The 17,304-nt window shown below is 37.9% G+C and overlaps 1 protein-coding gene across 1 annotated transcript in view; it reads left to right on the top strand.

Annotated features, from left to right (window-relative positions):
* LOC107597724 (dystonin-like) overlaps positions 1-17,304 on the top strand; it is a 171,409-nt gene that overhangs the window by 57,068 nt on the left and 97,037 nt on the right. Inside the window, exons 8-14 of the mRNA XM_016288894.1 lie at positions 5,274-5,440; positions 7,494-7,606; positions 10,834-10,940; positions 11,919-12,038; positions 12,656-12,751; positions 12,844-12,971; positions 16,074-16,167. Of these exons, the coding sequence (XP_016144380.1) occupies positions 5,274-5,440; positions 7,494-7,606; positions 10,834-10,940; positions 11,919-12,038; positions 12,656-12,751; positions 12,844-12,971; positions 16,074-16,167 (825 nt within the window). The remainder of the gene's footprint in view (positions 1-5,273; positions 5,441-7,493; positions 7,607-10,833; positions 10,941-11,918; positions 12,039-12,655; positions 12,752-12,843; positions 12,972-16,073; positions 16,168-17,304) is intronic.

The raw sequence follows: 17,304 nt of genomic DNA, 5'->3' as shown, positions 1-17,304 counted from the left end.
GGCCAGATTTACTAAACAGGGCAAATTAGCGTGAGAGCGCAATCCCATAAAAGCGCAGATGGAAGTGGGAAGTTCTGCAGTTGATCTACTGACAGTGTGCACATTAAAGAACACCGATGCAGTCAGATCATTTCTATAATGACCAACATGATCTACAGAGAGCAGTGCAAATTAGTGTAGGGTCGCAAACAAGCAGAGCTGATGATAATGTGTGTGCAGATAAGCTACTAACAACACAGCCGCAAAATGAATTAAGACATTTTTGGGGGGCAGTAAATAATGGTGCAAATACCAGTAAATTGACTGCCACAAACCTTAATAAATCACCTCGCATGATTCCTTTAAATACTCTCCTCGCGTAAATGTTGCGTCTGAAAGTGAAACTCCTACAAATGCATATGCAATAAGGTCAGTCGCAGAAATAACTATGTCCACGCCTTTTCATTGCTAATGTTTTGTCTTCTGTAAATCCTGACAGTAGTTTTTTAATGCCTAAAGAGGGTCTGCGCTGGAACAAGCTGTTAGTAAGTCTGGCCCCTTGTTGGGATCCCTAAAACAAGCCTTAGCAAACACTACTAATTAACGTTAAATTAATGTTTGATCAATAACTTGCTGTATAAGCTAATTATATTTTACAACTATGCCTCCAAAATGAGTTTATATAGCCAATATAAGTTATTATCTTCCATTTCTATGACCACAGGTTATGTTTGTTTTACGTGCTGGACGTGATCCTTTTGAAAGCTTTGCTCTTGTTTCGAGCCAGATTAAAGAGCAAACAGAGAGCTTTGTCGTCTGGGGCAGCAAACTTTGTCATGTTGTAGAGTCAGCCACGTTGTCCTGTTATTTTTAAAGGCCACATGACAAGCCATGACTCTCTCTCAGCCTGGGACGTCCTATCCGAATGGCTCAACTTGCTGAGCAGAGCTTTCACACACGGCACACAGAAGCCATCAGGGAACGGACGAGAGTCTGTCCCGCTCCCCTCCCTTTTCTCTCTCTCTCTCTCCAGCCTCCAACTGCTGAGGAGCTGGAGTCAGCCTGTGGAAACTCAACACCAGCAGGGATCCGAGGGTGGCTGTGTTTACACATCACATGAGGACTGTGACGTTTCCTCAGCTGTGACAGCAGTGTTAGTTTCTGTTGCGTACCGGGTGCCTCTATCTCTATAGTGTTTGTTCTGGAGGATCAGGGCAAAGGGTGAGGTTTCAAAGGTCACTGAGATTTCAGTGTATTGGCAGTGTGAGAAGAAAGGGCTGGGCTATGGAGCGAGGCTGGCGAACGTGCAATACAGGAAACTGAAGTTTGTTTGGAGTGTCTCGGTCCTCTGCCGAGTCTCAAGAGGCGTTCACATCATCCGCTCCACTCTAGATATTTGGACTACGGCTGATTTGTCTGACATCACCTCTAACTGAAACACTTGCCGGGGAAAAGATGGCTGTTATTTCCTGGGATAAGAAACTCTTGACCTTGCTGAACTTGTTTACAGCTGGCAGGAAAAAGTGAAACTTTTTTGATGGGCAGCCTTGTTAGTATGACCAAGCGCCATGGGTAATATGTGTGGAGGTGTGAGGGGCTCTAAGGAGGAGTGTTATGTTGATCCCACGAAAGCCCCAATCAGCCCTGCACAAAAGGAGCTCAGTGGACGCCGATACTTTCAAAGGAGGAAGAAGAGGAAATCCGCAGAGTTCAGTGCTACTGACTCATTGAGAAGCCATGGGGCTGAGAGCTGTAGGAATGATGACCTGGAGGATATCACATCCGGTAGGAATTCCCTCAATCGGGTTGATGCATTGAACTCGAAGCAAGACGAGGTTCCAAGGCCCAGGGAGCCCAGTATCAGCCATGGGGTCTATGTTGGAGAAGTCCCAGTTCCCCGAGGTAAAAGCGGTAGAAGACCAGATGTTCATCAGATGGATAAGGACAAAAGCAGGCCCACTTCAGAGCATAATCTACGTGGGGTCACCAAGAGCTCCAGAAGCATCGCCTCAAAGGATGGCCTTTTGGAAAAGAAACTCTTGCGGAGGCAGTTGAGGAGGGCGGCGAGTTTTGGAGCGGTGGAACATATGCTCCAGACACTGAGAGGAAAAGGCTTTCCAAGGAGCAGTGTGGATCATCAGTTGGAAAACGTGGAGGAGTTCTCCAAAATTATATGGGACACTCAAGTGCACAGGAAGCGGAGGAGGGCCCACACTTGCTCGGGAGGTTTAGTTTCCCAGGCTACGTTGGATACTGTCCAACAAGATCTTAAACATGCTTCTACTGAACAGCAGGAGGTAATATTAGCATCTGTCGGCATATGAGATGCCATTTATGGTGCAACAATACAATTTGTGTATCATTACTTAATAGGGCTGGGACAATAAATCGATGCATCGTGAATCGAGAAATTATTCTGCATCAATTCTAAGATTTTTCCGAAGTCATCGCGATTCTCTCTTGAATCGATTCTGAGCTTAGTTTTTAACAGCAGATGGCACTGCGTCCTTTAGAAATAGCTGTATTCTGCTTGCTTCCAGTTCCTTACACACACACCATTTGAACCTAAAATAATCATTCATAAAGTTCGAAAAGGTTGAAGCGAATTACAAGGATGTTCACAGTGGGCTGTGTTTACATTAATCTTGCATCATAAAAGCATAAAAGCCAATGTGCAAGTACATTTAACCACTTACATTACTCAGCCGAACGCGCAAGCGCTCTTCTTCGTGAGCATTTGTGCGGGTGACCGAGTGTGTGGTTAAAAACTAGCCTAGAGCGCCATCTGCTGTTAAAAACTAAGCTCAGAATCGATGCGAGAGAGAATCACGATGCATTCCCAAAAATATCAGAATCGATCCACGAATCACGATGCATCGATTTATTGTCCCAGCCCTATTACACATCATACACCCTTTACTCATGAGACATGCTGTGTTTACTCCATGTTGTAATTGCCATAATTACTAGATGACAACCCGAGACTTTCTAGTGGTCAGGCTGTGCAAGTCAGGGCTCTCAGAAAAGTCAGAGTTTACAAGTTGTTATTTTAAGTTCTACAAGGACGTGAATGCTTTTTCAAGGAATCTCATATTTACGGTCATTCCGGCTTGACATGAATACACGTATACAACAGCCTTGATTGCCTGAAATAGGTACTACATAGCAGAAATATTTAGGACAACTACAAACTCTTTTATCTTAAGCGACTGCATTCATTTGATCAGTTGGGAATCAGGGACCGTGACACTATTAGTGTCATGCTCTCTACTGTTTGAGACACAAGCAAATTAATTTAGTGGGTCCTTTCACTAGAAGATACTAAGGGTAATATTTGACCTCTATTTTGCCTTGTGATATAACCAGAAACAGATACTTTGTCTCATAGCAGTGACTATATTCTTTATTTTAGCTATATTGACCCATCAGCATCTAGATTCTAGAAACTAGGCATTTTATAATGAATGATTCAGAGTTTCTGTAATGTTGTTGTTCATCTTGAGAGTCATGGCAGTGGTTAGTCAGAGCTGACATGTTTTGGTGTCTTCGGTTCTTGGATTAAGAAAACACATTATACCACAACATATTAAAACCAACAGCTTAATAATCATTCGCAGCTTGCTAAGTGTACAGTACATGAATGTGCTGACATTCAAGTCAACTCAAAAGAATCTGCCGGCCAGTGTAATTATAGCTTGTCAGAAGGCAGCAGAGCACATAGACTGTGGGTGTGGAAAGACTGAGCTATTAAATCAGTAGGTGTTGGCTTAGCTTTGCTCCAGGCATTTGATTTTAGAGCTGCACATCCTTCTTAGGAGTGATAAGTCATGTGAGATCTCTAGTGGTCAGTAGACACATCTGTGCTAGTGGTCACTGTTTATTATGTTCACTGCTATAATAAAAATACATTTAATATGATTTATTGCTTATGTGGAGGCTACTATAAATAACTCTAAAGGAAGAAACAGAGTAACCAACCTGTGCTGGTAAATCACTGATCAAATGTTAACATGAATCAGCCTTTCTACGTGTACCAGCTGAGCTTCATTGCTGAAACAGCAGAAAACAGATATTCGAAAAAGGCCAAATTACAGATATTTGCTAATATTAGATTAATAAGTCAGACACTGATTCCTTTGGCTGTAATTTAACAGTATCTGTGTGTGGGGAAATGCGTTGCATAATGTAGTGCACTTTTGCGCACTTTTCTGCTTGCTCACAAGTCATCCCATTTTTATTATGGAGTGGCTATTTGCACCCAGGTGTACATGCACCTAAATTGTCTGTTTGACCTGCAGTCGGAGTGACACATCCAAAATGTGCAGTATAATAAATACAATAGTATTTATATACAATGCTATCATAATATAGACAGCATTTGTTTCTACACAGGATGCAAATAGTATATTTCTGCTACCTACACTGGGGTGAAGACAGTCTTTATATTACTGCTGTGCCGATCTCTTTTTAAAATGATGTATTTTCATAGAGGTGAGATGATTAACATAAACAGTTAATGCGTTTTCTGTGTGCACATGATATATACAGAGTTCTAGCATGAAACTCTAGATGGCGCAGTCCGATAGGTCTAACTCAATCTGACCTAATGACATCATTATCACATGGCACAGCTGATTGGTTCTCTCCTGTATCGGTAGCCAATGAGCTCGCTGCTCAACATTCAAATATATGATTAGTGCTTGCTGTAGCAGTTGCAGCTTGCTTCAGAAACCCTCCACCTTCCCCAGCTCCACCTGTATAGATCTGCTACGGGGTGATTCATGTATGCTATATGGGGTTATTTCATGTATGTTATATCTGCAGCCGCAATATTTCTTACATGCTCACAGCAGCATGTTGTGAATGTATTGACAGTAGTAAGTCTCTGTACTTGCTCTGCCGTAGCAGCAGCGTAGCAGATCTATTCCACCAAGTCCAAATACATTAACATTGTCATGTACATTACCATGCTAATCCCTCCGAGAGTTGTCATGACGGAAATGTATTTTATTCATTTTTAATTCTAAACTCTTGAAGCTTTTGCTACAATATTTACAGAACCGATTTGAATTTACATTATGGCAAAAACAATTAGATGACGTCATCTGAACTGTACATTAATTTCAAGAAAAGATGCAACTGTGCTACATAACAATTCTTTTTATATCAATTTAAAAATTGTGTTACGAAATGACCATTTCTTTACATATTTGCTGAGTATGACTAGGCCCAGATCCGTATCTATGTCATAACAGAGGTTCTTAACAAAAACATGTAATCTTTCCTGTCTGCAGATCTCGGACATCCACGTGACAGGAGAGTCCGAGGACATGACAGCCAAGGAGAGACTTCTGCTGTGGTCCAAGCAGATGACCGAAGGCTATGTAGGCGTCCGCTGTGACAACTTCACTACCTCGTGGAGGGATGGACGACTGTTCAATGCTATTATTCATAAGTACAGGTAACAGCACAGCAATGTCCATTTCCAAAAAAATATCCATCCATGTCCAAATATACATGACTGTTTGTTTCTGGTTTCATGTGTTAAAGGGCATGTAAATAATGACTGAATTTTCAGGGTTTTTTTTTTTTTGGGGGGGGGTAGAAGGGTAAATTATGTAAAGCCCTCTCATTTGGATTACTGTGTGTCTAAACACTGAGGCTCTGTTTTAAAACTTAGTGAGTTGTCTTGCTGCCTGCTGTCTTCACTGGCAGTAAAGACAACATTATATCAAAATTGACCACATTCCTTGTCTTAATGTTTATGTTCATCAGTTCACATCATTCCAAAGAAATACAAATCTTTCATAGAAAATGTAATAATTTGCTGTGCCTTTGAAAACTTTATTTTAGGTGTTGTCACCTAGCCCTCCCCTCTAATCACCTGTCATATAGGGCCACTTCATGCATTTTCTCTAATCAGATAACTATCAGATCACAAAAAGACAGGTATAAATGCCCTCTGCAATGCATTCGAGACAGATTGCAATCTGGTGCGTCTCAAACCACTTCAGGAGATTCCAGACAGAACTAGACAAGTGTAAATGCATGTGGTTTTACTGTTTACAAAATGTTAAAGAAATAAGGTGTGAGTGAGTGTTATTGCTATAACTGTATATCTGATTTGAGAAAACACATGAAGTGACAAGTGTAAATAGGCACTTTTCACAAACCAGTCGATTAGGGCCTGTTTACACCTGGTCACTTAATGCATTTAATAGGTATCTGATCGTGAAAAGACCTTGTGTAAATGTCCTCCGAAGTGCTTTCGAGATGCATTTAGAACCGATCACTCAAACGACAAAACTGGACAAGTGTAAATGCATCTGGTTGTTGAAACCACATAAGTGTTAAAATAAATAAAAAAATAAACATGTGAGAGCGTGTAATAGGCTATATGACATCTTACAGTCAGATATGACAGCGCTAATGCAACACGCATTGCCACAGATGAGAAGCTTAGTATCTCTTCAGCAAGCCAACACGCAAACTCCGCAAATGAAAATGAAAGTGAGTCGCAGACGCTCAACACACAGCCATCTTCATTAAAAGTAGTGAGACTGAATTATTTTACGAGTGCTGATGCCACGCTCTCTCCTATTGTGGTCTTTGGTTTTGAAATTGGCCGATAATGAATAAAATGCAGCGCATATCTGTTGCTTTCGTTGATGTGTATTCCGTTAAATTTGCATATAGCGCGAGAATTGAAGATCGGATTTGTATCCGTTTTGCAGAGACACATTAATGTGGCCAAATGTAAATGGAACCATTTGAACAAATCAGATCACTAAAAACACATTAAGTGACCAGGTGTAAACAGGCCCTTACAGATGGAGAAAACTAAGTCATTCTCTAATTTCTTACTGAATATCCTGTTTCACTCTGAAATAAAATGTTACATTATGGAAGTGACGTGGGTTACAGATGGACAGAGCTTTAATGTATATACACCTATATCTTTACTTCTCATCTCTGTTCTTAGAATGATCTGTTGTGCCTCATAGTCATAACCTGCGCTTTATAGTTTGAGGAAATGTCATTTTACCTAACACACGCACACGCACAGACAAATAGAGTTTTTGCCGTGACTATTCCTGTCAGTCAGGGGTTTAGTAATGGGTTAATGATGATCCTCATGAGTGAATCTCACGAACCCTGTCAAGAAAATGCCTGGGTCATATTTCACCTCAATATCAAAAGAATGAAAAACGCAACAGTTAAGATGCTTAACGGTCCTAAAATAGGCTTCATTTTCTCTAGGCAAAGTGTAATTGTTCCTTAAATGCTTTTTATTTAAATGATGTCCCTTGATTTAGTGTGTACTTTCTCTTTGACACTGTCTGAACATTGAGTCAGTTTACATAAATGAAAATGTCTGTCTCCATTAATTGAAACACTTTTTGATTAAAGCATGATCTTGGTGTGTCATACAAAACATATCTGTCACTGAAAGATATCAGACACGCAGAGATTGTGGAGTGAGATCATATTGTCACGGTTCTGTCTTAATTCAGGCCCGACCTGGTTGATATGAGCAAAGTATCGACACAAAGTAGCAGATCCAACTTAGAACAAGCGTTTGGTGTGGCCGAGCAGCTTGGTGTGGCCCGACTGCTGGACCCAGAGGGTGAGTTTCAATGCCAAACTAATGTCCTCATGCACGTTACATCATTTAGTATTATGATTATATTGTCAAAGTTTTTTGATTGCACTTATGTGTAAACTGTGTTTAATAACTATGTATCAGTTAGTTATTGTTAACATTTAACTACTTTTTTAAGCATGGATTAAATTAAATTTTTTAAGTGGTGACATTCATCCACCATTAACCTTTCATTCATTGATACTACCTCCGTCGTCTATACACTTCTTTACAATTTGGTGTTTACAATGTTTAATGTAATTAATTACATAATGTGGTGATTAATTAATAGAATTAATTGCTAATTAAATTTGGCTGCAAAAATACCCCCAAAAGATAATTTAAAGTCATTCTTGTGTTATAAGAGAAAATATCAAGTATAGATATTATAAAACGTAGCTTTAGAAAGAAATATTTTATTTGATTCAACATAACATGTATTTGTATTACATATACACCTTTAAGCTACAACGGCCTAGCATAAACTGTGGAACATAAAAGAAGAGAATTTGGGAAAAAATTCAGTATTTTTGTTCCTACAGTGAAGGTCATCGGTAACCAAATCAGATTGGTTACCAAACCGGTTTGTTACTTCTGGTTACCAACATTCTTGATTATTTTCCATAAAAGAAAGTAAATGATACAGGTTTGAAACGACATGAGAGTAAATGATGACAGAATTTTTCTTTTTGGGTGAACTATCACTTTATTTTATTTTATTTATTTTTTAATGAAATTATACTCTAAATGAAAAACTAATACTGCCAGTAGGTGGCAGTAAATGTCTTTATGAGTACCGTATTGTCACGAATATAAGACAATGTTTTTTTCTTGAAAATACATCTGAAAAAACGTGGTCGTCTTATATTCAGGGTCTAGACTTTGACATGTCAATAATACACCCACAACAATAGGTGGCGCCAAATACGCATAAAACCAGTGTGCCATCAAATACGTAATGTAATGCGTGTTGTAAAGATCGTGAGTAAAAACAAAAGAAAAAGAAAACCTTACAGCTGCATGAGTCGTGACTGTCACGTTAGCCTGATGGCACCAAGCTCCCTTTGTGATTTTAAAACGTAAGATTTGAAGACTACAGTAAGATTGAACTTCTACTGTTAATAAGATTTTGGTAGGCTACTATTAGATGGATAGCCTAAATGTCCTAATTCAGATGGGCTACCTGTTTATTTTTTGTGGGTTTTTTTTATGGTATATCAAAAAGTGTATATTTTGTAAATATACGAGTAGATGCTGGTTGGTACATTTTACCAGTTTTTACCATACTTTCAAAACAAAAATTAAAATAGGAAAAATATGCAATAAGAAAATAATTGAAGACAAAATGTGTTTTACTGAGAAAAAACAAGATTTGTTTTTTAAAAAGCCTTTTTCCAAAAGGTACATCTGAAAAAGGGGGGGTCGTCTTATATTCGGGCCAATACGGTAAGTCATTCATTCATTGAATTCCTTCAAACTGCTGAATGAAGTAAATGGCTCTCTTTATGAATGAGACATTGAATCATTGGCTCACCCGATTCGTTCAAAACATGGATTCATTCAGTAATGAATCATTGCTGTGTGGTGCTTGAATATGTACAACAGTTCTGCTGTGGTTTTATAGGCAGGGTTTAAATTGGGCCGGGGCCGTCCGGGGCTGAGCCCCAGCACATAGACTCCAGGCCTCGACATTAACGCTTCATTTAAAACATCAGTAACCAAAAATAACTATGTAAACACCAAAACGCAAGTATTATTCAGATTTTATTACATTTAAAGTAAGTGGAGAATAGTGGATATAGCTACTGTATATTATGCACCTATTGCTGAGGCGAGGCTCACGCAGCCTCTCCAGGAGAAATCAAAACGTGCAACACTAAGAAACTCAGCATCCTGAGGTAAAGATTCAAAATGGAAAGTTTTTATATTTAAAATGCAGTTAGTTAGGCAACATCACACAACGTTTTCACCATTACGACTGTTTAATAGTTCTATAAACAGTTCAATAACAAATACAATAATATTAGGTCACTTACATTTTAGGCAGAAACAGCGCATCTCACAGCAACCAGACGATTCATTACTGATTGATTCCGTGTTTTGAACGAATCGGTTGAATCAAAGTTTTATTAGCCCACGCATAAACATTTGATGAATCTGCCGTTTGAATGAATCGTTTGAATGAACGACTCAATGACTTACTCATTAAACGCTCACTACTGGCACTGGTGTTTTAATTTCGTTGAAAAGTATCATTTCCACCATAATTTCTTGTTTGTATATTCAAAAATATCACAATAGGACAAATCTCATAATAGTATTTAATTAACTGTCACCCCCCAGTTTTTTAAATAGGCATGCAGGTGCACTATCCAAACTTAAATTGTTGTAATTTATGAACACTTTGGAATACAGACATAAGGTTGGTCACTTTTTAAAGAAGAAAATGAGAAAAAGGACAACAAAAAAAGAGTGCCAAGCGTCCAGGTGACAGTTAAGGGGTTAATGTAGTTGTATTTTTCAGTGGAAATTATTTAATTTGATAACATATAGATAATCACATTATTATAATTGAATTTAAAGATCAAATGTAAGAATTTGAAATGAAAGTATTAATGAGATTAGTGGGAAAATGCCCTCTATAAAGGTACAAAAAAATGTAATTGGGTAAAATATTGAATATATAAATATTGAATAAAATGAGAATATTGCTTCAGAATAAATCATATTTGCAAAGCACACACCGAAAACAACTTCATCATTATTATGCCACCGTTTTCTCATGGAAATCAATGAGGTTGCCAACCGCTTCCAAACAATGACGCCGAAGAGTATCTTTGTTTCTTTCAGTGATGTGCGAGACTCTTGAGATGCGATTGTGTCTCAGACTGAGAATGAGCTGCTAGTTAACACAACTCTACCACATCTCTGAAGGGATTCAGCTTTTCTGGTGCAGCACAACTGGTTCTGAGCTGCAGTCTGAATGTCAGATATTTCACCCTGCAGTTTCACAGTATTTCATGGTCATTTGTAAAACAACACTGGGATCTAAGAATAGTATTTAGCGCCCAATGGCTAACACTCTCCTCAGCAGACTGAACAGTGAATTCAACACTTAATAAAACCGTAAACGAATTTTTCTTTGTTGCAAAACTGTTCAGTGTTTTATAAGTTAGCATTTGAACTAATCAAATGTTTGTCCATTCGAGCAGATGTGGATTTGTCATCTCCGGATGAGAAGTCTGTCATTACTTATGTATCAACGTTATACGACGTCTTCCCCAAAGTACCGGAGGGTATGGAGGGCATCAGTGCAAATGTAAGTACAATCACATATACGTAGTTATAATGTCACTACCCCTGTGAAAAATAAGTACTTTAACATAGTTTTATTATTACAGTATTATTACAGTAAAAACATACTTTAAAAGAATATACTTAAGTGTGAACTGAGTTTATCATAGAGTTTTTTTTATAACTTTATATATTTATTTTTTATAACTTTGTCATTTCATAATTACTGCCAAATGTACTGACAAGCATGTCATGTATTTAAATATATTTGTAAGCAAACATTTGTCATTTAAAATATATTAACTTTAAATGTTCAGTAATATTGAATAACACACAGTTATATAGTTAATAAATGTAGTACACATGTGCTTTAGTATGTTAGTCAACACATCAAGATAAGCGTACTTTAAAACACAACAACAGTTTAATAGTACATAATGCTTTAAAATGTACTTTAAAGTAAACCTCAATTTGACGTTTTTACATGTGTGCACTTTCTGAAATTGTATGACTCTTCTCTGAGGATACTCAGGCTGATAGTACATAGACATCTCATGGATGATATCAGCTACCTGACTTACTATAGTCAGGTTTTAGCTGGGTGGGATGGTGAATTTGCTTGGTCTATGCAAATAAACTTTGTCTACATTTTCACATTACGTAAGCATTCCGTGTATCTTGGAAGAGTTGGAGGCGCGTTATGCAGGAAATGAAACGAAGTTGGAAGCTCCTAAGGAATCTGTTGATTCTTTGGAATCTTTCCCAGAACATTGAGGAAGAGTATGCAGTGTGCATACTGGTTCCTGTTTAAGACACATTGACCTTCAATCCAACATGCTTGCAATTCTTGACTAAATGAACAAATGAATACAGTATGAAGGAAATACCTTGGAAAGCCAAGAAGTGACACATCCTATACATGTATCCCGTATTGGTGGAAGCATGCCTGTGTTTAAATATGTAGATCTTAAACAGAGGTTGACTGATGGTGTTCCTGAAACAGGATGTGGACATTAAATGGGTTGAATACCAGAACATGGTGAAGTACCTCAGCCAGTGGATCAAACACAATGCGACTGTTATGGCAGACAGAAATTTCCCCAGCAATCCTGTGGAACTTAAGGTGAGATGCCTCACGTTGTCATGTTACTTTTAAGAATGTATTTACATATTTTCAAAACTGGCTAGTTGATTTTTCCACGAAATGATGTAAATAATGTTTACACATTAAAAAAAACAAATCATAAACCAGACCTTATATTTATGCAAAACATAATTTTTTATTATTTGGAAATAAGAAATATGGCTCAGACAGTAGCTTGTACAATTAGTGCACATGCAGCTTTGGAAAGACATAATGGGGAGTTTTGAGGTGAACTATTCCTGCATCAATTTTACATTTTAATTTATGAAAGGGCAGATATATCTTCAGTAATAATTTGTCAGATAGCAGACATTTACAGATGTGCTTTTTCAGGGATCAGCAGCTGCTGAGACTCTGGTAGTTGCTAACGTTAAGCATTGCATAGTGTATTGGAGCCTGAGGCTCAGAGGATTTCCATGGCAAATAGATAGCGTCCGACTCATGACAACTATTAAAGCCTCTTTGAAGACTTGAAGAGCAGCTCCATCTTTCTCCTTGAGCAGAAGCATAGAGTACAGGTGTTCTGCACTCATAACTCGATGGATAGACATCTCTTTGCTTTGTTTTGTCGTAACTAACCCTTTTGAACTTTACAGGCACTTTATACACAGTATCTACAGTTTAAAGAGAATGAAATACCACCGAAAGAAAACGAAAAGGCCAAAATCAAGCATCTCTACAAAATGCTAGAGGTTTGTATCTTTCGTTTTTATGTTTTTGATCGTTCATATTTTATGTGGCACATGTGGGGATGTCTTCAACTGTGCTGTATGTTGGGATGTAGGTGTGGATAGAGTTCGGTCGCATCCAGCTCCCTCAAGGGTACCATCCTAATGACGTGGAGAAGGAATGGGGCAAGCTGATCGTTGCCATGCTGGAGAGAGAGAAGAGCCTGAGGCCTGAAGTGGACAGGTATGAGATGATTTACACACGCTATCTCTCCATCGCTATTTCTTAATGAAAGAATATGGGTGTGGATGACATGCATTCCACTGAGGAATTCACTTAGGATCTACTTGACGCTTTTGATATTTACATTTTGAATATTTTTTATTATCATATCAAACTGGCAGCAATACAAACTTAAAAATGTCCACTAAAGTACTTCTGCAAATCTCAACCAAATGTACAGTGACACATTATGTCAAAGGTTGACCATGTTGGCATGTTCCAGTTAGCTCCTGCTGGTAAAATTAGCTGTATATTCTGATGAAATAAAATTTAGTTTTTTTTCCAAGCAATATTTATAGTACCAATATTTTGTTTTATTTTACTAGGTGTTTTATCAGTGCAGGGTTCTTAAAGAGGTTCTTGTTTATGGAGCGTTCGTAAAAGAGTGAAATTAGCTTAAAAAACCTGCTATAAGCAAAGATGGCAGATTTCTAATCTGATCAGTCCTGCACCAGCCAAGCAACTGCTATTGAGATGAATGTGAATGCTAATGGTGGCTTTCTCTGTAGACCAGCTTGTTATATGCCATTCTCCTTAAAAGTCTAAACACTGTGCTGCTTTTTAAAACACTGCTCTGTTTGTTTGAGCATCGCTACCAATTCAATATAGCAGCAGATGGGGCGCAACAATCTGTTCAATATATATCTGATATCTGATAATTGGGAAATGAGGGTGTGTTGGGCTCAACTGGTGTGTCAATCATTCATAAATCCATTCTTATGTGAATTGTCAAAGAATGTATTGAAATTAATTGTTGGAGAAAAAAATTAGGAATGTTTTGTAGGCGCAATTTACACTGAAATTTGTTCTGTTTATGGTTCAGGAATTAGGGCCATTATGTTTGCAGTTTTTTTTAGTAAAAATGTATGTAGGTAATTATTTATGGATAAAATCACCCTTCTATGCATTTCAAATTTATGTCGAAGATATATTGTGCGGTCTTCGGTCACTTCTGACTGGAGCATTTTACATTTTGAATTTTTAAAAATCGTAGCTTCACCAGAATGGTACAAAACTTGGAGACTTTTATGGCACTTGGTATGTGAACACACACAAAAGGGCATGATTCGAAAAAGCTAAGTGGTCTAAAAAAAAATAGTCACACTCATGGTCTTCAGTCAAAAATGACCGACCATAGGAAATGAATGGGAAATCGAAAATACAGAATTTTTTTTTGTGTACAATCTACAAATCCCCCACAATGCAGAAAAAATTGCACAGCAATGAAGGGGTGAAACTCTAAAACATCTAGAGTGCAAAATCAACACACCAACTCACACACGCGTGGACACACACTTATGAACTGGTGTGACTGTAACACAGCAACTATGTAAAATAAAATCAATAATTCAACTACAATGCAGTAAAAAAGTGGACAGCAAGGAAGGGGTTACACTCTAAAACATCAAGAGTGTAAAACAGATACATCCACTCACACACACTCACAGACACACACATACAGAATTATACATACTCAAATTAATTGGTATGGCTATAACCATATAGCCAATCAACGTAAACTCAGCACACCTGAAACGAGGGAACAAAATCAAACAAAATGTTGAATCAAAAATAAATAACGAACCCTCACAATATCAATACTTGCTAATTCTTAAACTGTATTAAATGCAACGTTTCGGTCCATTGCCTGATGAAGGTCAGTGGACCGAAACGTTGCGTTTAATAAAGTTTAAGAATTAGCAAGTATTGATAGTGTGCGGGTTCGCTACTTATTTATAACCATATAGCCAAAATGAGATTAAAATCAGATCAGACCCAGAAGGATTAAGCTCTGATAAAGCATTCCTGTTAATTTTTGTTACATTTTTATAGAATTTTAATGTTTTGTGTAACAAACTGCTTTCTGTGTTCAGGTTTGAATGTAGTGATAATAATGCAAAAACCTACACTTCAAATCAACATTTAAAATAACAAAAAATATAAACCTTGACAAAAAGTAGTCTTTGAGAATGCCTTAATATAGATTTAAATCCACAACCTAATAAAAGTAAACAAAATATGTATAAAAACAACTAGGGAATTCACAAGCCTCTCTATAGGGTCCTATACTGTACAGGAATCTAGTTGTTACTCCATGAAATTTCAGGTTTTTATAGTTTTTTTGCTCTCACCAGGAGGTCCTATTCTGCCTTCAAAAATTGGATTTTAAAGGCCTAGTCTCTGTTTTAATCTGAAATACTGCATTAATTGAAAAATAATTTTAAAAAATGTTAAGTGTCATCAGAAGGCATCAGTTTTTTAATTATATTGCCCAGCACTCCGGTTGTGCAGCAGAGATTAGTTTTGTTTCCTGCACAGAAATGACTGTCACACCTGTGCAGTTCACTGTTGTTACTCATAATATTTAGGTGAAAACATGGTGTTGGAAATTACCTGGAAATAAATGGAAATCACTATTTATTAGCACTTTTATGTACACATGATTAAATAATAACAGCACTGCTATCAATGCCGTAAAATGGTTGAAATGACTGTTAATGAGGCAGAGGAATGTGTTGTGTGGTGTGACACCCCCCGTCTCTCTCAGCTTAACTGTCTGAACCTGTGCTGGATCATCTGTCTCACATAAAAAGGAGCGCTCAGTGTTTTACCTGGGGCTGATGCTGTTGTGGGCTGGCTTCTCTGCCATCGGTATGAGCCTATAAATAGCAGTGGCTGAAAGCAGGTGCGGTCAGAAGGGTGGTGTGTGCGGATCTGGGACTGTGCTGCTGATGGAGGGGTGGTAAACGCCATTCTCTGGGTCGGCCAAAGATAGTGTTAGTCTGTTATGATGCACAGCAACCTGGCGTACTGCAGTAGCACCTCATCAGTGAGTGACAGCACTCTGACCAGCCTGGGCTCGGCTGAAAACCTGCTCTACGGAGCACATGAGCCTCTGTCCAGCACACCGCTTTATCTCAATAGCTGCTCTGTGTATGGACCCAGGTGAGGGAGCCACACGTGCTTCAGGGAGAGCATTAGACATGCTTTGTGGTTTCCTCTGCAAAATTCAGTACGAAACGTGCCCTGATGTTTGATTGTACCTGTCTTTTGTTTTCGTAGACTTGAAATGCTACAGCAGATTGCAAACAGAGTTCAGCGAGACTGCGTAGCTGGAGAGGACAAATTAGCGTTAGCGCGGACGGCTCTGCAGTCGGTGAGTTCCTAATCTGGAATTTCCAGTAATTGTCAAATAAAATTTTGTTCTTGCTTTATTGTTTCTTGCTTTTTTGTTCTTGCTTTAAAAACAAAATTGAGTGAGGTTTACATTTAGCAGAATAAAAAAAAAAAAAATCTAAATTTTTACCTCTCAAGTAAATATACAGTATATACATGAGAAGTTAATTTGCAAAAACCAATAACTAATTTTTATTTTTTTCAGAAATCACGTTTTTTTTATTGCGCATTCCAAGTAATATCAATCAGACTGCAGTTGGGTTGTTTTGATTAAGTAATAATAACTTAAACAAATACAGGTAATTTACTAAATTAAAGTTAGTTGAAAGTATGTTTTTTTTTACATATTAAAAGTTTGTTTTATAGCAAAAGCAGATAACTCCAACAGTCGTTTTTTTGGCAAAAGCAGATAACTCCACATTTCATGTTTTAGAGTTAAAAAAAAACACTGGTTTAATCTTTGTAATCTCCTCAGATGACAATGTAGACGCCTGACAAACGTTGTTGTTGTTGTGATCATAAACTGTATGGATGAGATTACACGCAATACACGGAGCTTTTCCCGCACCGTTGTAACTGCTTTTGCAAGCTTCCGTGAAAACGTTTCAGCTAGCACGTCTTTTCTGAGTGACCGTAGCTTTGTCACCTGACCTGAATACAGAAAGCTGATTGGCTAAAATGGACTTATCGGCTTCTGTTCAAAAGCAACAAGGGCGCTTGTCGGCTTCTGCAGTAAAACGTGAACTCGCGATGCCTTGAAAGTGGACAAAACCGGCTTTTTTGACAAAACGTGTTTAGGGTTCAGATCGCGCTATATGTGGAGAATAATGCATGGCAATCAGCGCATTTTTTTTTAAAGTGGCGTTTATCGTTTTTTGCAAATTAACTCTTCATATATATATATATATAGATAGATAGATAGATAGATAGATATGATGAAGGATGTTTAGATATTATACTTAAAGGGGTCATATGATGCTGCTAAAAATTATGTTGTGTATTTGGTGTAATCAAATGTGTTTATGCGGTTTAAGGTTAAAAAACACATTATTTTCCATATACTGTACATTATTGTCTCTCCTCTATGCCCCGCCTTTCTGAAACATGTAGATTTTTA

The sequence above is a fragment of the Sinocyclocheilus grahami genome, unplaced genomic scaffold (assembly GCF_001515645.1).
Source record: "Sinocyclocheilus grahami isolate Dianchi unplaced genomic scaffold, SAMN03320097.WGS_v1.1 scaffold235.1, whole genome shotgun sequence".
NCBI classification, from domain to species: domain Eukaryota; kingdom Metazoa; phylum Chordata; class Actinopteri; order Cypriniformes; family Cyprinidae; genus Sinocyclocheilus; species Sinocyclocheilus grahami.
The sequence above is the reverse complement of the archived record's forward strand: the minus strand, read 5'-3'. Positions and strand labels throughout refer to the sequence as shown.